The 26,612-nt window shown below is 39.0% G+C and overlaps 1 protein-coding gene across 1 annotated transcript; it reads left to right on the forward strand.

Annotated features, from left to right (window-relative positions):
- Positions 1-18,600: 18,600 nt before the first annotated feature.
- Positions 18,601-20,691, forward strand: UBQLN3 (ubiquilin 3). The gene has a single exon (XM_044665883.1). It carries the CDS (start codon positions 18,637-18,639, stop codon positions 20,689-20,691), a length of 2,055 nt encoding a protein of 684 aa, XP_044521818.1. The 5' UTR covers positions 18,601-18,636.
- Positions 20,692-26,612: the final 5,921 nt, after the last annotated feature.

Below are 26,612 nucleotides of genomic sequence, written 5' to 3' on the forward strand. Positions count from 1 at the left end.
GTGATAATAATCCCTTGCTGACCTCCTTCACAGGACTATTACAACTATTGTGAATTTTTTCCTGGTTTGTGGACAACACTGTGAAGAGTTGATTTCTTTCTTCATCCCTTTCCCACATGTTTTGGGATAAAAGTTGCTCTGGTTAATTCTTACCAACTACCATGGAAGAATTGTGGGTGTTGGAGAAACATCAGAAACTGTCATATTAACTACTCCCTGTAAGATGTGATAAAATATTAGGTAACAGACTCCCTGCCAGAGGAAAAAGCACCATCTTGATGGCAGCTCAGGAGAATGGCACCCATAGAAAGCTGAGCAGTTTCAGAAGCAGGGTTATAATGGATAGGAAAGGACAGGATATACTACCAAGGGCATTGGCAGCAGAATTGGTTGCTCAGTAAGTGCTAAGAAGTGAACAATCAAAAATAAAATAGATACTGGGGAATAAAGAGCTGAGTTAAAATTAGATTCGTGGGTTGGGGGATGGACAAAATAGTCAAAGGGATATACCTCCATGAGTTGTTCTGTTTGCTAAATTGAACCTATCCCTAGGTAGCATTTGGTTTTGATCTCATCTTTCTTAGAGGTTAAGAGCTTCTGTTCCATCAAGACTCCAATCTGATATCATTTGTTAACATCTCTTAACTTATGTACTTTATGTGGTGATATGGAAAGTTTGTTGACTCAAGAGTCAATAGACCTGTCAAAGTTTAAACTTTAGCATTTCCTTACTTTGGAAGGGCCATTTAATCTTTCTAGGCTTCAGCTTCCTCGTCTGTAAAATGAGGTGGCTTGACTAGATGTTTATTCTTTGGTCTTTTTGCCTGTCTAGATATGATCATAAGTAAAAGAGTTATCTATAGTTTTTTTGTCTTATTCTTCTACCATACTGTCGGTTTCTTGGGAGCAGGAACTGTAACTTATTTGAACTGTTAGTTTGTTCATATGTTCCTTCTTTAGTATGCATAGCTCAAATTCCCACATCCTTAAAACATTAATATTTTAGAGTTCTTTTACAGTTATGTGGTGTGATCTTATGGAAAAAGAGCTGACATCTAGACAGAAAGACTTGAATTCCAGTTTTGTCATTGGCTCATAATAGCTTTGTGATCTTGGGCATGTTACATAAATGCCCAGAGACTTGGGAGGCTATCTAATAGAGCTTTTATAGTCCACTTGATGAACTGGATCCATGGAAGGATCTTCTCAAGGAGGCATTACCTACCCAGTGTAATCTTAGGTCTGGAAAAATTGTCCTTCAGCAGATAGATGGCTAGTGTTTGCTGAATAAGTGAACAATTAAATGAATAGAGACATTTAGTACTTCACTCTGACTGAACAGGGCAATGAGTGGGGGTCTTTCCCAGAGGTGAGAAGTCCCAGAAAAAAGTCCTCAGTCTTTAGTGGAAGACAATTATCATCACAGGCTCAGAAGAAATGAGATATTGGACCCAAAAGGCACCAATCTATAGAATCAGGGTCTTTTGTGCATAAACTGATTCTTTTCCATGCCCCAAGGCTTGCTTTTCATATTATGATTGTTATATTGAATCTCTGGGAGCTTGAAGATCACTTTTGATTGACAAATAAGTCAGTTGGATGGAATGTTCCCAGGGAGTCATGCGAGAGGCAGGAGGAGGGGCAGTTGAGAATCCCGAAAGGGTTCTGGGTCTTTGGCCTGTGCTGAGGCTGGAGATCGGGGGACCCTGGTCTTGGAGTGAGAGGGTGCAAACATCTCTCTGCAAACTCTTCCTGTACTTGAGATACCATTCCAACCTGTACCTGACCACCACCTTGGTGTCTACTGCCCCTAGATATTAGGAGTTACATCATCTAGATATCTAGACTTCCCAGGGCCCGGGAGGGATCCGGGAAGTGGGCAGGAGACAAAGAAGAGGGTGGAAAGGGTGGAAATAACTCAACTGTAAGGCTGAAGATCTATTGAAGAAGAAGTCAAAATATCCCAGCAGTTTACCTACTCTGGTTTAGTCCTGGCCAGGCTGAACCAGAGGGAAGCTACATTGATTCTTCATCTGCCAGCAGTTGAGATTTCATTAGTAACCATTAGAATAGGGTCTCCTCTACCACAGTCCTTTACCCCTATCCTTCTTGTTAATATAAAGTTTAAAGTACTTTCCTAAAGCAATGTCAAAGCTTGTTTTGGGAAGGGAGAAATCCCAGTCAGAATACAAGGCGTTATCCTAGCTAAAGAGCCCAAATCAACATATCAATTAACCCCTGGTGGGTCCTGAAGGGATATACCCCTTAGCCCGGAAGGATCCTGCCTGGGCAACTGTTATAAGGGAGAAGGGTCATCTTATTCTCTCTGTACATCAATTTACAATCTCAAACATATCAAGAGACTCCCAATAATTATAACATGATAAGGGAAGGAAGTTCAGAGTCTGTTTTTATGCTGATTTACATGCTTCATCAGGCAGCTAGTGGGATATAGTGGATAATGCTACAGGCCTAGAGTTAGGAAGTTCAAATCCAGTCTCAGATACTTGCTAGCTGTGTGACTCTTGGCAAGTCATTTAACCCTATTTGCCTCAGTTTCCTCATCTTTAAAATGAGCTAGAAAAGAAAATGGCGAACCATTCCTGGATCTTTGCCACAAAAACTACAAATGGGGTCACAAAGAGATGAATGCAACTGAAATGACTGAAAATAACAAAACATGCCCTACCCATGAGGATTTCTTCCTCTAAATCCTCCCAAGTCTAATTATTTTTTTCCTTTGGTTTTGTTTTCATGTTTTTATTGTTCTACTCCCCCACCACACCCCGCACCTCCCTGGCCTGGATTATATAAATTCACACTACCACCTGAAAGAAAACCACATGCTCTTCACAGACACCATCTATGAATTCAGGTAAACGATGCCCAAAGCATCCTTGAGGCCACCCTTGAGGCCATAGCTATTAGGGTATAGCTTTCTCTTCTTGGGTAATTACAATGCTTTCTATTCTCATACTCTGGAGAAGTTTTCTCAATATATATCTTCTTTTCTCACTTATGGCTCCATCTCTGATATCTTTATACAAACCAATTTTCTATCTCAAGTTGGCTTTCATGTTATGAGTTCTTTCGATTGTGGTTGATTTTCATGTAGATAAGAGTTACCAAGTCAAAGTTGATTATCTTTATAATATTGCTATGTTTATAGAAATCATTGTCCTAGTTCTGCTTACTTCACTCTGTGCCAGTTCACTCAAGTCTGGCCAGGTTTTTCTGAAACCATTTTCTTTTTCATTTTTTATAGGACTGTAATCTCTATTACATTCATATATTGTAACTTATTCATTAGTTCCCCTATCTCCTCAGTTTTTCAATTTTTTGCTAGTATAAAAAAGAACTGCAATAAATATTTTTGTATATATGGGATTCTTTACTTTTTTTCTTTGGTCTCTGAAATTTAGACCTAGTAGCTGGATCAAAGGATATATACAGTTTAATAATGTTTGAGGCATAGTTTCAAATTGCTTTCCAGAATGGTTAGACCAGTTCTCAGGCACAGTAATAGTGCATTAATGTTCTTGTCTCCTTAATATACTGCCAGCATGTCGTTTTACCTCCCCCCCCAATATCTTAATCTGATGAGTGAGGTGCTATCTCAGTTATTTAATTTATATTTCTCTAATCTTTAGAACATTTTAATATGGTTATTGAGAATTTAGATGTATTCTTTAAAAATTGCTTTGACTTTATCAACTGGAGAATGGTTCTTTTTCTTGCAAATTTGATGTAGTTCCCAATATATCTTAGAAATAAGACTTTTATCATGGAAACCTGAAAAAAGATTTTTCCTAGTTCCTTGTTTTCCAATTTTAGCTACATCAATTTTAATATTTGCTTTAAATTCCCTTTACTCAACATAATTTTTATTGAAATATAGTCAGTAAAAGATACATTTCATATTTCTGCTTTTCTATATTTGCTTTAATTATTTAGGTACTAATGCATAGTCATTTTTTAGTGTGCCATACAGATCTGAATAAAGATATACTCCTTTCTATTCCCATTCAATATTACCCATTCAATATTATCCAGAGATTTAGCATATCTAACTTTTCTAAATTATACTCAGGTCTTTGATTTATTTATTTTCTGGTTAATTTTTCCTGTATGAAAGAGGTAAATTTAGTAAATTATAGTTCTAGGAAATTTTAATTTTATTGCCTATTTCTTCCTGTAACTCATTTAACTTTTTCTTTAAGAATGTATATACTATGCCATTTGGTGCTTATGTATTTAATTTCAATATTGTCTATGGCACTGTTTAGCAAAAGAGTATCCTTGTTTATCTTTTAACTTAGTCTGTTTTTCTTTATAGGTGATCATAATCACTATCCCTGCCTTTTTTTACTTCCACTGAAGCATAATAGGTTCAGCTCCAGCACTTTATTTTTATTATGTGCATCTTTGTTTCAAGTATATTTCTTGATGGATTCTATTTTTTTCATTTTAAAGGGGAGATTATCCCCCTTTATGCCACAATTGTGATTTCTGTACATTTCTCATCCTCCTATTCTTATATTTATCATTTTTCTTTCTGCCCCTTCTTTCAGTCCTATTTTGCTTCTAATGCTTCCCTTAATTTACCTTTTCTATAATTCACCCTTGACCTTAACTCTTTTTCCTTTCTATTTTTGCCCATTGGAAAAAAATGTAATTCTATATCCAACACTGTGTATATATGTATTCTTCCCTTCTTTAATCAGTCCAGATGAAAGGTTCAAATCACACCTACTTCCCTACTCTACCGTTCCCTTTTATTATAGAAACACCATTTTGTGCATTCTATGTGAAATGCATTTTTCTTCCCCCTTTCTTATCTCAGGCAACTCTCTTCTCCATCCCTTCTATTTTTCTAAGATTATCCAAACACAATAGAGATATATTCCATATAAATAGTCTCTCTGACCCCTGGTAATGATAAAGTTCTGAGGAGCTATATGTATCATCCCATATAAGAATATAAAGAGCTTAACCTTTAGTCCCTTACAGTTTTTCCACTCATCTTTACCTTTTTTTATGCTTCTCCTTTTGTGTTTGTATGGAAAAATTCCTATTCATCTCTGATCTTTTCATCAAGAGCACATAGAGGTCTTCTATTACATTAAAGATCCATTCCCCTCCCCTGTAGCATTATACTTAGTTTTGATAGGAAGATATTTTTTTTTGTCATAAGCCAAGATCTGTTGCCTTATGGAACATTATACTCCAACTCTTCTACCAATTTATTATGGTAGTTGCTAAAGCTTTTGTGCTTTAACAAAATGCTTCTGACTGTAGTTCCTTGGTACTTGAATTATTTCTTTTCTGGCTGCCTAGAATAGTTTTCCCTTGACCTGGGAGATCTAAATTTTGGTTATAATATTCCCAAGAGTTTTCATTTGGGGGCTTCTTTCAGGAAGTGACTGGCAGATTCTTTTAATTTCTACTTTGTCCTATAGTTCTAAGATATATGGCCAGACTTATGATTTCTTCAAAGATGACATATCTAGGCTATTTTTGTACATCGCTTTCCAGTAGTCCAGTGATCCTTAAATTATCTCTCCTTGATCTTTTTTGGGGGTCAGTTGTTTTTCTATATTTTCTTTTTTAAAGTCTTTTGATTATGTTTTTATTGATATCTCACAGTCATTAATTTCCATTTGGCCAATTCTAATTTTTAAGAAGTTATTTACTTCATCAAAGTTTTGAATCTTTTTTTTAAACGTTACTTCTCTTTTCATATCTTCCTTCCTTAGCTATTTCTTTTCTCATGCTTCCCTCTACAGTACTTGCTGTCATAACCATTCACTTTGTCCTTAGTGTATGTGCCTTTGAGTTAAAATTAATGTCATTTTGCTGGGAATGATCTTGTTTCTTGAAGGCTACAGTATAGCATAAACTCTAGTCCAGGATTATCAAAGTTTTTTGGTTTTGTTTTTTTTACCACCTCAGGACTCTTTTACCTTCTTAAAAAGTCATTGAGGATTCTCCTCTTCCCAAAAAAAGAGCTTTTGTTTATATTTATGGGCTATATACATCCAGTGGAATGCTATAGCCAACTTGTACCAGAGGTTCAAGAGAACCAACTATTTTCTGTGAGTTTTTACACATCAGAAACTGCCAAATGTTATAAAACAGGGCTTAATTTATTATTTTATTGATTATCTAAATTTAAGAAAGTTGGTGGGAAGAAGCTTCAAAAGCAAATTTAACAAAAGTATAGTATCATACTTTGGGAGGAATGATATGAGGAAGAGAGGCATTTGTTAAATATTTATCAGCACACCATTAGAAATCTATCAGTATTTGTCACATTAAAGGTAAAACATACTTATATTATGAAAATAGCTTTGACCTTCAGGATGCCTTGAAAGTGACTTGGAGACCTCCATCAGTTCATAGGTCACACTTTGATTATTGCTTCTCCTGAAGATTCCATTATTTTGGAAAGGCTGGATCTTGAAAGCCAGATGCCACTTTCAGATTGCTAACCAATCAAGTATAATGATACTCTTTGCCAGTAAGCTGATTTTTGCTAGTGCATTCTTTGACCATAGCAAAACAATGTAGTTTTAGAACAATAACACAATCACTACTCTATTTGTTCTTCTCTAAAAAGTTTACTCTGTGTACTGCATTCTGGTTATGAACTCTTTCTCTGTCCCTTTTCCATCTGATGGAATTCCAACATCATTTTCATCATCATGCTAGCATATCTCAGACTGATCTTCAATTTGAATGTATAATATTATTAAATAAATCTCATCTTCCTAAGGTCCCAATTATTAATGCATCACAATGTACTCTGTGTTGTTTTAACAAGAGTGATTTGATTCTGTTCTTGACCATATCACTGAAAACCCAGATCAATTGATGCCAAAATTATCATCCCATGACCCAGATAACCAAATTCTGTTGCTATAACAAGTAGTAGCATATTCCTCCCCAACACTGTTTTATGGGAGACAGAAAGAGTTCTCAATACTGGCTCTTAGGGTAAGATTCAACCATCTCTTGGCATTTTTTCCAGTAACAATCATAATGGTAACACCTCACATTTACATAGTGCTTTCAGGTTTGCAAAGTGTTTTCTTATTGGGATTTTTGTAAGTAATGGATATTGAGAGCTATTTAACAGTGTAGATATCCTGTCTCTCTTACTATTATATGGTCCATTTGGGGCAAAGATGTTGACTGATTATTCTTTGTATCCTCACTCTTTGGCACAAGAGTGCACTTAATAAAGTTTTGCAGATGTTGACAATAATGGAACAAGTTGTTGAAGATAATGATGGTGATAAAAAATCAAAAGTTCCGTTATTCTATCAGTGCTGAGTATTTCTTTCACCTGTACTTATTTCATATTCTCCACTCAGTAGTAGATGCTTTTCTTGAGTCACTATAATGTGGATAGGAAAAGAAGAGGGGGAAATCTATCATTTTGTGGTCAGTCAATTGATGATGATCCTATACCAACTTAATTACCTAAGTTAGTACTTGATGAAGTCCATCCACAGCCCATCTCTGAGTCCTACTTAAACTGGTAGTATCTGATGAATCTTCCAGGCACCAATGCTAAGCACAAGGGATACAAATACAAGCACACACAAAGAAATACAGTTCCTGCACTTGAGGGGTTTACATTCAAATTGGAAAAACACACACAGATGGAAATGAAAGGGAAAGGGATAAAAGTGTAAGATATATGTGTGGACATGTTAAAAGTCTTGAAAGTGAGAAGTAAAACTAGGAATTCAGAAAATTGGAGAACTGGATTAGATCATCTCTAAATTATTTTTCATTTTTAAATCTATTGTATACTCCCATATCATGAGTTTTCCTATTTTTTAAGTATTCTAATATTTAAGAAGTTTTTCTTTATGTATGAACATTTGTAACTTCTCCATGAGAGGTACTGACATTCACATTTACAAAACATTATCCAATGCCCCAAGTCTTTCAGGTCTTTTGACCTAGGAAAGGACTTTCTTCCAGAAGAGAAATTTGGCTAAGATGGAGAATAAGAGGTAGGATTGCAGGCAGACTCCTGAACAAGCAGAGAAAGAGAACCAAGCAATGCCTCTGTCATGGAAAAACAGGAACAGCTCTCAGGTGATCAGACCAGAAACTTAATAAACTTGAAACCTTAGACTAAAGTACTTAACCTTCCTGATCCTTGTGCCACCTTGATTTTTAGGTTCTGAAACTGATTGTACCCTATGTACTTTCCCTGCTATTGCCATAATCCCCAGTATTCCTCTTCTCTCTTTTCCATCTCCTAAAATTGAGAAGTTCTTAGCCCAGGTTCCTAGAAAATCAGCAGATCTACGTTAGTAGAGGTCAAATAAAGTGAGCAAACTGAAAAAACTGAAAAAAATTTAGTAGTGAACTAAGAAAAAATGCTTTCTGGGATCACATTTAACTACCCAAGGTGCACATTTGGTTTATATAACTTTCTCAGGGCTGCTCAGAGTACAGTCAGTCAGCAGCATTATGTTTCCTTTAAATGGATTGATATGATATAGTCTATCCCTATAAGAAAATTGGTCTGGCAAGTCTCTCATAGCCTTAAAATATCTGGGGATCAATCTATCAAAACACAAAAAAGGCTTGTTTAGATTCAATTACAAAGTGCTCCTTTAAAGAAATAAAGAACAACTTATAAAGTGAAAAGAACGTTGTTCATGGCTAAGCTATGCCAATAGAATAAAAATAACAACACTACCAAAGCTAATTTATACTTTTAATGCTATATTGATCAAGTTATCAAGGGAGATATTTTAAAGAACTTGATAAATTAACAAAATTTCTTTGGAAAAACTAAAGATCTAAAATATAAAGGGAAATGATGAAAAGAGATATGAATAAAGTGGGGAATAGCACTTTTAAACCTCAAACTATAAAATAATCACCATCAAAACCATCTAATATTGGTTAAAATATAGGTACATCAAGAGGAAGTCCCTAGTTGTCTGCTGGGGGCAACATCTGTAAAGTCCTGTGTAATAATGTTTAGTATATTCCATGAGCAGAATTGGAGGTACTTGAGTGAGGCTTTTATTATTCAGTCTCCTGCAGAAAGTAGGCAGTTCAGTCAAATTTAGCCTGAAGCAGAATAGGGAAAGGAAGGGGATAATTTATTCAAATAACAGATTCAGATATCAAGTTCTTTTTGTTTTTTTTTTGTTTGTTTGCTTGTTTTGTTTTTGTTTTTCTCTTCCCAACCCACATTCCAGACTACAAAAATGAAGAAATAGACTATAGCTTACCATAAGAAAAAGCTTTCTAATTAATCATAATTAAAATTACCCCTAAAGTAAGATTGAGCTGCCTAAGTAGGTAATGAATTCCTTATCACTAGAGTTCTTCAAGTAAAAGCTGGATGATCACTGCTTAATTGTTTTAAAGAATAGATTTTGACTTATTTACAAAGAAATGGAAGTACCTTTTGGTTCTAAGACTTCTATGGTTTATTCACAAGGGAAAATATTAATAATTTTAATAGGCTTGTATCAAATCAAAAGGACTTTTAAAGATCTCTACCCAGTTCAGATGGGGGCTTCTCAAGCTGACTAATCTTACCAACTAATTTCAAAGGCATCATCATCAAGATTCTTTAGATTCCAGATCTGTGTTGAGGTACCCAGCTCCACCATGGCCCCAAACAAGAGCACCTTTAGTCTATGATACTCATTATTTGTTAAAGTGTCTAGGCTAGCTAACTCTCTCCTCCTTTTCCACTCATTATTCCTTTAATATTCTACCCTTTAGGAATCCACAAATGACACTCAGGTCCCCATATTGGATCTATATATCTAAGACTCAAAAATACTATAGGTCTATAGAGTACTCATAATTCTCCCATTCCCTTGGACAGGGCTTCTTAGATTTCAAAGAAGAGGCTTACAAATAGCTAGTTCACTAGCATGCATCTACAATCTACCTAGTTATAAAGATATTTGCTGAAAATTTTTTTTTAAATCCCAAAAGTTTATAGGTGTTATAGATAATTAGTCTAGAGATACTAGCCTAGAAGAGACAGAGAGTTAGGAAGAGACAGGGATTTGCTACTCTTTTTCTAGGAATCAGGGAGACTAGACTAGCTAATTAATTACCATCACCCTTTCTGGGTTCTCCTACCATCAATATCAATATCAATAAACATTTTAAGTACCTACTATATGACAGGCACTGTGCTTTATCTCTGTTACTTATGATCTAGTTATCCTATATATAACTTGCTTTGTGTTGTAAAGGGAATGTACACCCCTCTCTTAGGGTCTTGCATAGGATGTTGTTTTCTTGCCTATGTTTCTGTCTTCCTAGAGATGCCTTGCTTCCATCACCTAGACTAGTCACCTAGGTATGTCACATAGCATAGGCTACATTGACTCTGAACTTGATCTGGAAATGATTGAATTTCAACCAGATGTAAAAAGAGTGGATGAGAGGGGCAAAGGAGGAAGCCCTTGTTCTTTCTGTCTCTGGCATCTGGCCAAGAAGGCTGCTAGTGTAGATCACCCTGGAAGTACCCATGTTGGAACTAGATTAGGATATTTTATTCTATATTTTGATCTCTATTTATCATCTTTTACCTATTCAAGTAATTCTAATAAACTTTATTAAATTATAAGGACCGGAGTTCTAATTTTACTATAATAGTATGAATATGTTTACACATTTGGTTCTCCCCCATTAGTCTATAACTTTCCTTAGGGTTAGGTCTATCTTTTGCTTCTCTTTGCATATCCAGCTAGCTTAATGTTTTTGGATTGATATAAGAAAAAGAAAGATAACCCCTTCCCTCAAAGAGCTTACAGTCTAATGGAGGATGATAGGACATAAAAGGATGCTAGAAAAGGATGGGCTAAAGTTGAAAAAGAAATGGCAGGGTGGAATGAAATCTAAGGAATGCAAGTGGGAAGAAAAGAAGAGTTGAACTGTGAGTTTGCTTTAAATAGAGGTTTTGGTCTGGAAAACAAAATTTATAACAAAAGTCTCTGATAAAGATTTAATTTCCCAAATATATAAGGAACTAAGCCAAATTTACAAAAGATCAAGCCATTCCCCCAGTTGACAAATGGTCAAGGGATATGAATTGGCAGTTTTCAGATGGAATCAAAACTATCAATAATCACATGAAAAAGTGTTAGAGAAATGCAAATTAAAACAACTCTGAGGTACCACCTCATACCTAGCAGATAGGCCAATATGGCAGAAAAGGAAAGTGATAAATGTTGAAGGGGATGTAGCAAAATTAAGACACTAATACATTGCTGATGGAGTTGTGAATTGGTCCAACCATTCTGGAATGCAATTTAGAATTATACCCAAAGGGCTTTAAAAGAATGCCTACCTTTTAATTCAGCCATACCACTGCTGGGTTTGTACCCCAAAAAGATAATAAGGAAAAATTTTTGTACAAAAATATTTATAAACATGCTTTTCATAGTGGCAAAAAATTGGAAAATGAGGAGGTGTCCATCATTTGGCAAATGGCTGAACAAACTGTGCTAGCTGATAGTGATGGAATACTATGTGATATAAGGAATGATGAACTGGAGGATTTCTATATAAACTGGAAAGACCTCTAGGAGTTGATGCAGAGTGAAATGAGCAGAACCAGGAGAACATTGTACACAGAAACTGAAACACTGTGGCATAATCAAATGTAACAAACTTTTCTACTAGAAGCAATACAGTGATCCAGGAGATTTCTAAGGGACTTATGAGAAAGAATGCTATCCACATCCAGAGAAAGAAGTATGGGAGTGGAAATGCAGAAGAAAAACATATGATTGATTACATGGTTCTATGGGTATATGACTGGGGTTTTGCCTTTAAAAAGATCACTCTATTGCAAATATGAATAATATGCAAATAGGTATTGAGTGATAATACATGTATAACCCAGTGGAATTGCTTGTAAGCTCTGGGAGGGGGGAGAAGAGGGGTGGGGAAGATAACGAATCATGTAACTATGGAAAGAAAGAAAGAGAGAGAGAGAGAGAGAGAGAGAGAGAGAGAGAGAGAGAGAGAGAGGCAGGCAAAGAGAGAGAGAGGAAGGAAGNATGGTCTCTGAGGTCCTTTCTTGCTAGCTATAATCCTATGAATCCAGCCTGAACAGAAATTCCCTCTATGATGTCTATAGAATTGGCTCCAAAGCCTCCAAATCACTAACAAATGGTCATTCAGAATTCTTTTTAAGTCCTCTTGAAATGGGGAGCACTCTGTGGACTGAGGTAGCCCATTTCTTTTTGGAAGTAGCTCTTTTTTCCTTAATTTATTTTCAGTTCCAAACTCTGTCCTCCCCATTACTCCGCTTACCACTGAAAATGAAATGAAAACAAAACTCATTTCAAATATATATATAATCATGCAAAACAAATATCAGCATTAGCCATGTTCTAAAAGGAAAAGGGAAGGAATGAATGAAAGGAGGGAGAAAGGGGGGGTAAGAGAGAGAGAGAGAGAAGGAAGGAGGGAGGGAGGAAGGAAGGAAGGAAGGAAGGAAGGAAGGAAAGAAAGAAGATTTTGGGAGGATTTCTTTGCTCTGCATTCCAGCACTATCAGAGGAAGAGGATAGATAGTGATAAGGTATGAAAAACTGATGTAATCTCACAGCACGATGAATTTCTTGGTGATAAGGTCTCCTAGAAACATGTTTATAATGGATGGAGTTCAAAGAGTGTACCTGGTGGGAAATTTCTTTCCCTTGTCTTCTCCACTAACATGTTTTCATCTATCTTGGAGGAGGTGGCATGATAAGACTGGGAGGAGCCCTGGATTTGGAATTTGACTTAAAATTCTACCCTTTTCCATTTAATACCTGTGCCTCATTTGGTTTGGGAAGTCATATCATCTCCTTGGGCTGTTGTTTCCTTATCTGTAAAGAAAACATGTTAAACTGGATGACTTTCATAGACTCCTCTTGCTCTAAATCTATAATCCTATCGTTTTTCTTTCTGATTCCTTAATAGAGGCATTCCAGAGAAGTCTATTCTTGATCCCCATTTCCTTTTTCCCTACCTTCTCTTCCTTGATAATCTCAATCACCTCCACTAAACTATACTGATAGCATTCAGAAATTTATCTCCAGCATTGACTCCTTTTTCTAAACTCTTGACCAAAATGATCATGATATTTATAATCTCTCAATCTACCTAAAAAATCCTTCATATTTATGATTTAAATTATAATTTATTTGTAAATAACTGTGGAGCTGATACTATAGAATACAATTATCCCTCATCTTGCAGATGAGATGGAGGCTCAGGATCATATAATTATGAATAATTATTATTATATTATTTTATTTATAATAATCATAATAATTATATCTGGGGCTTAAATTCCTATCTTTTGATTTCAAGCCTGGCACTCTTTATGTATTAAATCATGTTGCCTATTATAACTGCCAATAGGATGCCTCCATTTTGTTGTCCCACTGTAAATTCAAACTCATCATATCCCAAAATTTTATTGATTTCTTTTATATTACATTTATAGATGACTCCCATTTTATGAGTGCCTTTTCTCTTCAATCTTCCTTAACCTGACTTTGTGAACTATTTTGGTCTACAGCCCCAAGTTGTCATTTGCTTGCATGATCTTGGGCAAATCACTTACCTTCTCTTGGCTTTCTGTTCCTTCATCTTGTATGGAGTAAAAAAAAATCAGTAGTCCATTATTCATTATTATGGTTAACATTAGGATTAAGGGTAGTAGTGATAATTCCTGATCAATTATTCCTGTAACTCTCCTATACAGATTAGATCATGTAAAAGGAAAAAATTAGGGTTTGGTTGGACTGAATATTAAAAAGGGTTGGTTGCCAGGAATTGAATAAATATCAATTAAAAATGATTTTTTATCAATTTATTTATAGAATATAGGAGAGAGTGAAAGTGGAGAAAATCAGAAGAGAGGATAGGGTAAGATAACTAAACTAACACAACTAAGTAATTTGCTCCTCACCTGGCTCAACCCAGGTAGGGCTAATAAGTCCTCAGCCAGAGAAGCCTCAGCCTTTAGTCAAGGGCCAAGGGCCAAGGGATGAGGGATGAATAAAGCAAAGGCCTCAGTCATGAAGTCTTTCTCAAGAGGAGAGTCCCTTCAGGAAAAATCCAGGAAGAGTCAGTCTATTTCACTCACCATGCATAGTCCTAAGGGAGAGATTTAAGAACAGTCTCACCAAGATTGAGTCTTTGCCAGCACTACTCCAGGTCCAGTTTAAGGCGAAGAAGTGAAGAAGAACTCACTCACAGGAAGTTGTCACTCCCTTTTAAAAGCACTTCTTTTGCGTCACTTCCTGTGCCTTCCTCTACTTTATATGTATCAATCACAACAAAGGCTTTGCTTAGGACTGCTCAGGGGGCAGTTAGTCAATTCTGATGCATCACCCACTTTTGCACTCCTGAGTTACAGACTTCTCCCACTTGAAGATTAAGTGGTAGTGTTTACACTTTTGGTGATTTAATCTAAAAATGAGCAGGGTAGGATTAATCCTATCATCACACTCAGTTTGGCCCTTCAGATAAAAGAGAAAAGAAACCTACCTCTAAATAACAAACAGTAGAGACATCCTCTCCAGAAGTGAATACACCTTTCCCCCATCCAAGCCCCTTCTTATTTCCTTACTACTTCTTTAAAAGCAGACAGACAAACATCTTTCCTTCTCTTTGTTTTTGATTCTCAATTGACTTGCAACCAGCATTTCAAGAATTAAGAAAATGAAGCCCTATGGAAAATTGCAGTACAAAGATTCCAATGAGGAGGCCATGGAGTCTAGAAGATACAGTATCTAGAAAATTGTTGGAAAGACTGTGGCTCTGACCTTGAACATTCCTGAATTATGACTAAAACAGAGAGAGTGTTAATTTGAGAAATACTCTCCCTCATTCAGAGAGCCTGGAATCAAAAAGGGGGAAAGGAATATGTCAGATAAGAAACCAATGACTCATACACAGGTGATGGTAACTCAAGGCACCATTGTATAGATTTCTTATAAAATAAGGATTCTTCTTGTAAAGCAATGGACATTGTTGAAGTAAAAGCCAGCAATACTCCCTGCTACTCTTTCTCTTATAAATCTACTCTTTCTCTTATAAAGGCTTCTTCCTGTCACCATCTTATGTAAATCTCCTGTCTGCTCATTAGAGTGATTTCTGGGAGTGGTAGACCCCCCCAAAAAAAAACTCAATCCACCCAATCTGTAAAATGAGAAGTTTGGCTTAAATGATTTCTAAGGTCCCTCTTTAATCTAAAACGTAATCCAATGACTTTGATTTATCCATTTAGTCAATAAGCATTTAAAAGGGCTTACTTATATACCAGGCAACTGTGCTAAACTCTGCAAATACCAAGAAAGTAAAAAGGAATTCCTACCCTCAGGGGGCATCCATTTGGGGATGGGATTGGGGAGATAATATATAAATATCTAAATACATACGATATATATATACAGTTTATGCTCACAACAGTTGATTATATTTTTGACTCTCACTACTCATATTCAGTCAGTAAAGAGTCCTGACAGTTCAAACTCTGCAATATCAAAAGTTAATATTTATGTAGTTCTTTTAATGTTTGTAATATTCTTTTTTTTAACAAGATTTTTACTAGAATGAACTGTTCTTTTTTTCTTACTTTTTTCCACTTTGCTCTAATTGGATCCTCTGAGTGGGAGGGGGCAAAAAATGTATTATAAAATGAAGGTGATATAAAAATAAAATATACGAATGAAATACATTTTTAAGTGATTCTGTACTGCCTATCTAACAAAATCTACACTCATTAGCCTGGAAGGCCTTCTACCAATTGGGCCCAAATTGAAACTTTCCATTCTTTTTTTATGTTACTCTAATTCTCTTAGCAAAACTAGACTATGTCCATTAACTAAACACTACTTACTTCCTTGCTTACTTACTTAATTCATACACTACTGTGCCTCAGAAACCCTCTTCCCATTTTTATTTATTTCCTTTACTTACACTGTCTTCCTCGATTTTTTCCTCTATTGAATTCCTAACAACCTTTTAAGGACCAATCCAAATGTTACCTTCCTTGGAAATCCTTCCTTGATTCCCCTAATCGCTAATCACCTTCCCCCTACCATTTTGTCTGACAACTCATTAATGTACCTATTAAGTGTATGTAAGTGTATGTAGGTATATTATATATACACATATATACATTTCATATATATCTGTGAATATGTCCTATAGACTTACTAGGCCCAATGTACCTTGAGTCCAAGGTTTGTTCTTATTCTATTTTTTTCTTACACTCCCACAGATAAGACTCTGTACATGTAGGACACTGGACAAGTATTGGTAAAATTGAGTTGAATATGCTTGAATGCTGGACTTAAATATTAGAACTTTATCTTTTTGGCAATGGGGAAGGATTTAAAGGTTTGATTAGGTATAGGAATTGCTATGATCTTAAGAGCACAGATTTTTAAAGAAGGAAGGAACTTTAGAGGATACATCTGACCTCTTTTTATAGATGAGTTCTCTTAGGTCCAGGGAGTCAAATGACTTGCCCAAGGTCACACTGCCATAGTATATGTCAGACAAGATTTGAACCTAAGTCTTCTAAGACAAGAAGTCCAGTGTCTTATGCACTAAACCCAAAGTGGTTCAATGTCATATGTATTAAGCATCAGAAAGATCAATTTGCTATATTTTATAGACCACAATGGAAGGAGCAAGAAAAGGAAGAGTGAAGAGTTGAGAACCATTCCTTTTGTTCAACATACATCCTCTTATTGAGTTCCTTTCTTTCCCCTTCTCTTTCCATTTTCAAATTCAGTCCACCTCTTTTGGCCCAGAAATACAGAATGGAAGTTCTAGAAATAGAGAATTGACAGATTTCTAAAATCTTAGGCTTAAGCAATACTTCAGAAATTTTCTACTCCAAACTATGACTTTATAGGAAATTGCTATGCATCCTTGACATTATCAGCACTAATTGCTAAGCCTTTTCCCTCCATTTTGACAAAGTATCTGCAAATTCCATGCTTTGCATCTTCACATAACAAAGAGTATGGGTGACAAAGAGATTTAAAAAAAATATTTGTACAAAAATATTCGTAGCCATGCTCTGCATGGTGGCAAAAAATTGGAAAATGTGGGAATGTTCTTCAATTGGGAAATGGCTGAACAAATTGGGGAATGGCTGAACAAATTGTGGTATATAATGGTGATAGAATGCTATTATGCTGTAAGGAATGATGAACTGCTTGCTTTCTATAAAACTGGGAAGACCTCAATGAACTGATGCAGAGTGAAACAAACAGAACCAGGAGAACATCATATACAGTAAATGAAATATTTTGGAATGATCCACTATGATAGACTTTGCTTCTAACAGCAATACAGTGATCCAGGACAATTCTGAGGGACTTATGAAAAAGAATGCTATCCACCTTCAGAGAAAGAACTGTTGGAGGAGAAATGTCGATGAAAACATATGACTTATCTCTTGTTTATCTGGGTATAGGATTTGGGGTTTTGGTTTTAAAAGATTACTCTATTATAAAAATAATAATATGGAAGTAGGTATTGAGGGATGATACATGTATAACCCAGTGGAATTATTTGTCAACTCCAGGAGGGAGGAGGGAAAGAACATGAATCATGTAACTCTGGAAAAATACTTAAAAATTAATATTTTTTTAAAGTATGGGTAGAAAACAAAAGGCTAGAAACCTCCTTTAATCTTCCCCCCACAGGATAAACTAACCAGTCTTTTTCTTCCCCTCCCTGGGGCTTATTATTTCTTCCTGAGATCCTCAGTGATAACAATTCTCAACCCTAAGGAATTAGGCTATAGATGAAGTACAAGCTAGAAATAAGCTGCTTTCTTCTCTAGTTCTAGCCACAATATTAGATGTCTGTTCTTTTCGCCTGGGGCTTTGGACCTCTGGCAACACAAGAGGCCTGTGAGTATATGTGTGGGGAGGAGCAGTTTTAGGGTCAATTATTGTAGGAAGGAAGATGAAGAACATCCTTTCTCACCCTGGAGACAGAAGGCTTGCAGGGAATTCCTAGAGCTCCAAGACTTCCTGAAGAAGCTGGGTGGCTGTGATGTCAGCACTGAGGTCACAGACAACAGGATAGAGTAGGGGGATGGATTCCAGCCCAGAAGGCGTCCGTCTGGGGCTGAGGGAGGATGAGGGCTGCAAGGAGGCTTGCCTGAAAGGAGGGACGGGGCCGCGGCAGACTGGTAGGTGCACCCAGGCTGGGGGCTCTGTTTCTTTGTGAGCAGGGTCCTAGGCCTTTCTCATCCTCACTCCTCTTCCTACCTTGGGCTAATTCCACCCCTGTACCCCTCTGACTGTCCCACAGCTACTTGGTCCCCCCCTTTAACTCTCCAAAGCCCCCTTTTCTCCCCTGTGACCCCTCCATGGTCCTATAAAGAATCAGTCCCAAGCAGGAAGGAAGCCTATTAGAGAGTCAGGGAAAAACCTCTTAGAGGGAAGGTATTCTGCCATTTAGTTGTGAGTGCTGGACCCCTTTCCTCTCAGGGTAATTCCTTACAAGTTTCCCCCTCCCTTGGCCCAGACCCTAAGGCCTCGTCCCACCCCCACCCCTCAGCTGCGTCCCCACCGACCCAGCCCCCCTGCCCACCATGGCCAAGAGCGGAGAGGTCCCACCCCGGGCCAGCCCTGCCTCCACCACAGACCCCCACATCATCAAGGTGACGGTGAAGACACCCAAAGACAAGGAGGAGTTTGCAGTCCAGGACACTTGTACCATCCAGCAGCTGAAGAAGGAGATCTCTCAGCGTTTCAAGGCCCACCCTGACCAGCTGGTCCTTATCTTTGCGGGAAAGATCCTCAAGGACCCAGACTCCCTGGTCCAGTGTGGCATTCGTGATGGACTCACCATCCACCTAGTCATCAAGATGCAGAAGCGGGGTGGGGGGCCAGAGTGCCTGGCCCCCAGCCAGCCAGCCCTGCCCCCTCCACCCCCTCCACCCCCTCCACCAGTCCCAGTCCACCCTGGTGGGGCCCACCCCTTCAGCCTGGGTGTCCTCACGGGGCTCAACGGATTGGGGCTCACGTCTGGCAGCTTCCCTGACCTGCAGAGCCAGCTCTTGTGGCAGCACATATCTGTGCCCGAGCTGGTGGCTCAGATCATCGATGACCCCTTCATCCAGGGCCTCCTCTCCAACACTGGCCTGGTCCGTCAGCTGGTCCTCGATAATCCCTACATGCAGCAATTGATCCAACACAACCCCGAGATTGGTCACATCCTCAACAACCCAGAGATCATGCGCCAGACCCTGGAGTTCCTGCGTAACCCAGCCATGATGCAGGAAATGATGCGGAGCCAGGACCGGGCGCTCAGCAACCTGGAGAGCATCCCCGGTGGGTACAACGCTTTGCGGACCATGTACACGGACGTCATGGACCCTATGCTAAACGCAGTGCAGGAGCAATTCGGTGGGAACCCCTTTGCGGCTGCAGCCACCACCTCTAGCGCTACTAACTCAGGATGTAGTCAGCCCTCTAGGACCGAGAACTGCGACCCCCTCCCGAACCCCTGGGCCACCCACTACGGGATCACCGCTGGAGGACAGGACCGGCAGCACGGAGGCCAGGACTCCAGGCACATCCCACTCAGACCAGACTCCCAAGAGGGATCTCCTGGCTTCCCGAGCATAGGACTCACAGGCTACCTACAGCAGCTCCTGGAGCCCCCGCAGGGCCTGGGGGCTTACTTGCAGGGGCCAGCATCTCCTCTGGGTCTCGGTCAAGAGCCTAGCCCAACAACTCTGTCGGGGGGCCACGCTCCCCCAGCAGTACCGCCAGCCCAGCAGTCTGGGACCAGGCAGTCCTTACCCAAAGAGCCTCTTGCAGTCAAAACCAAGACCACCTGTCCTGCATTTTTAAGACCTCCTACAACTAGCAGCTCCAAAAGGGGTAGTGACAAAGAAGATGGCAGTGTAGGCCCCAAGGGCCATAGCACCAACATGCCCAATCTGGTGTCAGGTCTGACAGCCACCAGTGGGGATGGCTTTATGACCTCATCCACAGCCCCAGTTGCTGGGCCCCCTCAGGCGCCAGAACCTGCATGGATGGCTAGGCCAACCTACGTGAGGCCCCCAAGAACGGTCCCCATGGACACCTCCACTAGGGGTGCCCTACAATTTCAGGAAGAGATGCAAAGGCAGTTACCCCTGCTCGTCCACCTCCAAGCAGCCATGGCAAATCCTCGAGCCCTCCAGGCACTGTTGCAAATTGAGAACGGCCTACAGACCTTAGCCACTGAGGCACCCCGTCTCTTGCTCTGGTTTTCACCTTCCCTAGGGATCCTGGGGATCCCATCATTCATGCCTGGAGCTGAGATGGGCGGCTGCCCCCTAAACAATCCAACATCAGTGGCAAACCCAGAGGATCCCCCGGAGACAGTTGCCCGAACTGTGTCTTCTGGTCAAGGCTTGGCTGAGGTAGAACCTCATTCAGCCCCCTTCTTCCAGATGCTGCAGGTCTTGACCAACACCGGTCCCCAACTGCAGTCATCACCACTGCAGCAGCCTGAGGCCCAGTTCCAGCCCCAGCTGGAACAGCTACATGCCATGGGTTTCCTCAACCCAGAGGCCAACCTCCAGGCCCTCATTGCCACAGAGGGCGATGTGGACAGGGCTGTGGAGAAGCTGAGGGAGTCACAGATATCCTAACAGGATTGAACCTCCCCTCACCCCTGCCTTTACCCCCAGAACTGCCCTACTCCCTGCTGCACCCCCCTTGGAATGCAGCCACACTATGAACTAAATTTACCGAGATGCCCTTTACGTGGAAAAAGTGTTGTTCCAGATGACTGAGGAAGAGAGAGGGAGAGAAAGAGAGGGTGGGCCAATGTACAACCAGAAGGCCTCCAGATCTTGGGGGTCTTCTCTGCTCAATGCCCCCTCTGCCCTGTGCCTGCCTCGAGGATGCAATTACATCCAACTTCCAGTGTCAGTTAATGTCTCTGTCTTCATATTTGGTGGGACTGGGGAGGTGGGAACAGGGGAGCTGGTGTGGGGAGGGCAGTCTTCAGAGAGGAGAATGTAGGGGATTCAGGAAGGAACTGGAGGGAAGGGGAAGAGGGGTCATGGCAGGAATAATGGATTTAAGAGTAACAGGTATAGTAGTAATAGCACTATGGAACAGAAGTCAGAAGAAATGGATTTGAACCTTGGTTCCTCCACATAGCAAGTCATATTCTTCATCTGAAAAGTAAGACCTGATATTAAAGTTCCCACATACCCCTATATCATCTGGAAGGAGCATCTAAAGAGGAGAGATTTGAGTCGGGGAAGAAGAACTGGTGGGGGAGGAGGTCGATCTCTCTCAGAACTACCATTCTTGTGAACCCTAAGTTTTTTCCTCTTTAGCCTAAATCTATTAATCAATTAAGAAGGCTAATTTACTGTCCAGCTCATCCACCCCCTTAATGTGTTCTGTTTTGTCAGTGCATAAGACATAGGGAACAGATTTGTGACTCATTTTCATAGTAAACTCCTGGATCCAGACATCCCCTATTTCAATTGAAGTTGAGCCCCTCTATAGCTCAGTCCTAGAGGTGACTAAAGTTTCCTACCACCTTGTCCAGAATCATAGCCAGTATGTACTGAGACAGAGGCAGTGCTTGAACTCAAGTCTTCCTAGCTCCAAGATCAGCTTTTAGTCTACAACTACACTAGAAGGGAGACTGTTAATGACTTTCCTAAAAGTGATGTTTAGAACTGAAAGTACTCCAGATGGGTTCAGAGTCAGGCAGAGTAGATTGGAATTAATATCTATTTGGTTCTTGGGTGTTGATGGGATTATGGGAAGGGAACAAGAATTTATTCAGCACCTACTACATGCCAGATATCTCTGCTAAATGTTTTACAAGTATCATCTCAATGGAGATATTGGACCAAATTCTAGACACAATATTTCAATTTCAGAACACTCAGATTGAAACACTTTGGTTCTTACTGTTATTTTTGTTTCCATCAAAATAGCTACTGCCTCACACAACTGACTGTTGTTGATTTTTCAAACCATAAAATTTCCAGGCATTTCTGTGCAAACATCATTTTTTTACATCTAGTCGTGTCTCTCCTATTCTGTATTTTTACAGTTATCTCAATCTAAGTAAAGGATTTTTGCACATATCCCTACATTCCAGACAGAATCTTTACATTCCCTCTTCCTATTAGATTATGTCCTTGGTTCTAGTCTTGGCTATAGGACCTCAAACAAAGCATTTAATCTTAGTGTCCTGGGACACCTTAATTTTTTTGATATTTGGTTGTTTTTATTCACCATTTTTTTTCTAATTTAATGTTTTATTTCCCCAATTAGATGTAATAATGTTTCTCACATACATTTTCCAAAATTATAATATACAATGTCCCCTTCTCTCATCCCTCCCTCCCCCCTGAAATGATAAGCAATTTGATCTCAGTTTTACCTGTATAAATTTACAAAACATATTTCTATATTGGTCGTGTTGTGAGAGAGAATACTCATATAAAACCAAAAACCCAAAATAAAAATTAAAACACACACACACACACACACAAAGTTAAAAACAGTATGCTTCTGTCTGCTTTCAGATTCCATCAATTCTGGAAGTGAATAGCATTCTTTGTCCTAAAATCCTTCATAATTGTCTAGGATCAGTTCAGAATAGCTAAGTAATTTATCACAGTTGGTCAGCAGACAATCTGCTCACTTCACTCTGCATCATTTCATGTAGGTCTTTCAGGCTTTTTCTGAGATCATTTTGCTCATTTCTTAGAAGGCAATAGTTTTTCCATGACAATTATATGGCACTATTTGTTTAGCCATTCCTCAGTTGGTGGATAGCCCCTCACTTTCTAGTTCTTTGTCTCCACAAAAAGAGCTGCTATAAATGTTTTTGTACAAATGAGGTATTTCCCCAATTTTATGGATCTCTTTTGTTTATAGACCTAGAAGTAGTATTACTGGATCGAAGGTTATGCTCAGTTTTGTCATCCTTTGGGCATAGTTCCAAATTACCTCCCAGAATGGTTGGATGAGTTCACAGCTCCACAAACAGTGAATTATTATACCAATTTTTCCCCATTCCATCTACATTTGTCATTTTCCTTTATTGTCATGTTAGCCAATCTGGTAGTTTTGAAGTGGTACCTCAGAGTTGTTTTAAATTGCATTTCTCTAATCAATAATGAATTAGAACAGTGGCTCCCAAATTTTTTTGGCCTACCGCCCCCTTTCCAGAAAAAAATATTCCTTAGTACCCCTGGAATTATTTTTTTTTTATTTTAATAGCAAATAATAGGAAAGATAAATGCACTTGTGACCATCACGGCCCCTCTGGATCGCTGCAGCACCCACCAGGGGGTGGTAGTGCCCACTTTGGGAATCACTGATTTAATATAATGAAAATTATGCATTTTACATCTTGTACTATGTGTTCTCCTCCATACTATTTTCCCTCTTTCACCCTGCTTTTTCTTTTTCCTTTTACTCTTTCCCTCCTTGCAAATTTTATTTCTAACACTGCCACCCCCAAATTATCCTCCCTCCTATTAGCTACCCCCTTTTCTTATTCCCTTCCTACTTCCCTATAGGGCAAGCTGGATTTCTTTTTTATTTTTTTTAAACCCTTATCTTCAGTCTTAGAATCAATACTATGCATTAGTTCCAAGGCAGAAGAGTGGTAGGGGTTAGGCAATTTAGGGTTAAGTGACAGGGTCACATAGCTAGGAAGTATCTGAGGGCATATTTGAACTCAGAACCTCTTATTCCTAAGCCACTGAGCCACCTAGCTGCCCTGTAAGCTAGATTTTTGTATCCAACAGAGTATGAATGTTATTCTTTCTCTGAGCCAAGCCCAAAGAGAGTAAAGTTTGATCATTGCCCATCAACATCATCTTTCCCTCTACTTTGATAACTTTTTTGCACCTCTTTAGGTTAGATAATTTACCTTACTCTACCTCTCCCTTCCCTCTTTTTTGAGTACAATCCATTTTTTTAGTCCTTGATTTTTTTTTTTTATTTTGGCAGGGAAGGGATATCATGTCATCATAGTCAACTTATTCCCACTCCCTCAGTCTATGTATATATTCATTCTAACTATCCCAATAATGAAGAAATTCTTGAATTACAAGTATCATCTTTCCACAGATAATGCAAACAGTTTGACTTTATTGAATCTAAGTTTTCTCTTTTCCTGTTTACCTTTTTATGCTTCTCTTGAAGCTTCCCTCATATTTGAACATCAAATTTTATGTTCAGTTTGGTCTTCATCAGGGGCTACTGTTGGTTTGCAAAGCTAGGCAGATTGCTAGGGCTTGGGTCCCCACTATGGACCTCACTGGTGCACTGAGGACTTGTGCTGGGTGGGAGTAGAGGTGCTCTGCTTTGGGTTTAGGCAGGATCTCAGAGTCTTGCTGATAGCCTGGGCCTACGATCAGAACCTTGAGCAGATGGGAAGAGAGGAGGGCTGCCATGTTATTGACCTGTACTACTGGTGAGCCTGGACTCCTCTCACACCCCAGTGAAGTTGTCTTCTGCTAGATGGCTCTGCCACTCTAGTATTTGTTTTGAAACTTTATTTTAAGGTAGGGTAGAGGGGGTTTTCAGAGAGACTCAGAGGCTCCTGCTTCTTGGCTGCCAGCTTGGTTCTGCCTCTCGACTTGTCTTGGTAGAGAGGTTGCTCACCATATCAGTTAAATCACAGGTGCAATACCGATCTCATTATTTTTTTAATTTTTTAGATTCATAATCAAGCTCATTGTACTAGTTTGTAGTCAGAACTCTTGCCTGGTTTCCTTCATGATTAAGCCTGATCTCACATTCTAATACATCAACCCTACACCCACCACCTCCTTTGTTCTGAGATTACCTTCCATTTACTTTGTATATATCATGTAGGTATCATCTATCTTCCATTAAACTATAAATCTGCTTAAATTCCTTTTGGATCACCAACACTTAGGACAGAGCTAGGCGTGTAGTAAATACTTGTTCACTGACAGTTCTTTCTGTACATGGAAGATATACATTCATCCAAGTCTGGTGGAATTAACTTATGAAGAAAAACAAGGTGGTTTTCTTACTATATGCTTACTTTGTAAAAGTATATGGTGGGAGCAGCTAGGTAGCTCAGTGGATTGAGAGTCAGGCCTAGAGATGGGAGGTCCTAGGTTCAAAACCGGCCTCAGACACTTCCCAGCTGTGTGACCCTCGGCAAGTCACTTGACCCCCATTGCCCACCCTTACCACTCTTCCACCTAGGAGCCAATACACAGAAGTTAAGGGTTTAAAAAAAAAGTATATGGTGAATATGTTGGAATGTTAAACATTTATCAGCACACCAGTAGATGGCTGTATTCTACAAACCACATCCTTAGAGGAGGAAATAGATGAGAATATCAAGAAACAAACCAGAAAAAAGATGTGATATACTGGTGTAAGTGAGGAGAAGATGGAGATCTTCATCCACCCATCCATCTTCTCTCTCTCTCTCCCTCTCTCCCTCTCTTTCTCTGTCTGCCTCTCTGTTTCTACCTCTATCTCCCTGTCTGTCTCTCTCAGAATTTCTTGATCCAACATGATGATGAATCCATTTTATAAAAGGTAGAGGAAGGATGGCATTCCAGACTTGGTTTTTCCATTTTTTAAAATAGTATTTTATTTCCCCTGATAACCCAAGTAGTATTATGTGCAGTCATTGTACTTTTCTTTCTAGGATAGAGCACAAATTGCATTCTTTGGGTACATAGCTATTTTTTGATACTAGCAAAAACACAAGCATAGCATATCCTCTGAAGCATCAGTTAAAAATTTCCTTTACTCTGTTCTTTAAAACAAAGTCATCAGTTCTTTATTATTGTTGTTGGTGACTCTTGGAACTAAGAAAGACTTTATTCTTATTTTTTTTAACCCTTGCTTTCCGTCTTAGAATCAAAACTGCATAGTGGCTTCAAGGCAAAAGTGTGGTAAGGGCTAGGCAATGGGGATTAAGTGACTTGCCTAGGGTCAAACATCTAGAAGTATTTAGGTATTAAGTATTTAGTATTTAGTATTAAACCCAGGACATCCCATCTCTAGGCTGACTGTCAATCCACTGAGCCACCTAGCTGCCCCTAAAGGAGATTTAATTAACAGCAAGTTTTTTACCTTTTTTCTCAATATCATGGTGCTTTCAGATCTGTTGAAACAGATTGAAAATTAGTTATTCCTTCTAAATATTTAATAACAAAGTTGGTGGTTCAGGTCATCCTCTGCACTGGAGCAGAGTACAATGAGTATATAATAGTACAGATTCCCTTTGCTTTTATGAATTTATTTAGTGAGTGAGCTTTTTTTGTTTCCATGACAACCCATATTGGGTATTCAGTCCATTGAAATCCACTGCATCCTTGTGGCAGCTGAATGCTTTCTTCCCAGAAACCCAACATATGGCAGTGAACAATATGGTCCTCCTAGTGCTCTTTCTCCTGATGGTTCCTCATCTAGCTTTGTTTCAGGTACTATCCAATGCCACTTTGCCCTATGCCCTAGCTCCCAAGTGATGCCTGCTCCTCAAGTTGTCTCGATATATCCATATTTACTTACAACTCATTCCTTTTCT

Source organism: Gracilinanus agilis, chromosome 3 (genome assembly GCF_016433145.1).
Source record: "Gracilinanus agilis isolate LMUSP501 chromosome 3, AgileGrace, whole genome shotgun sequence".
Taxonomy (NCBI): domain Eukaryota; kingdom Metazoa; phylum Chordata; class Mammalia; order Didelphimorphia; family Didelphidae; genus Gracilinanus; species Gracilinanus agilis.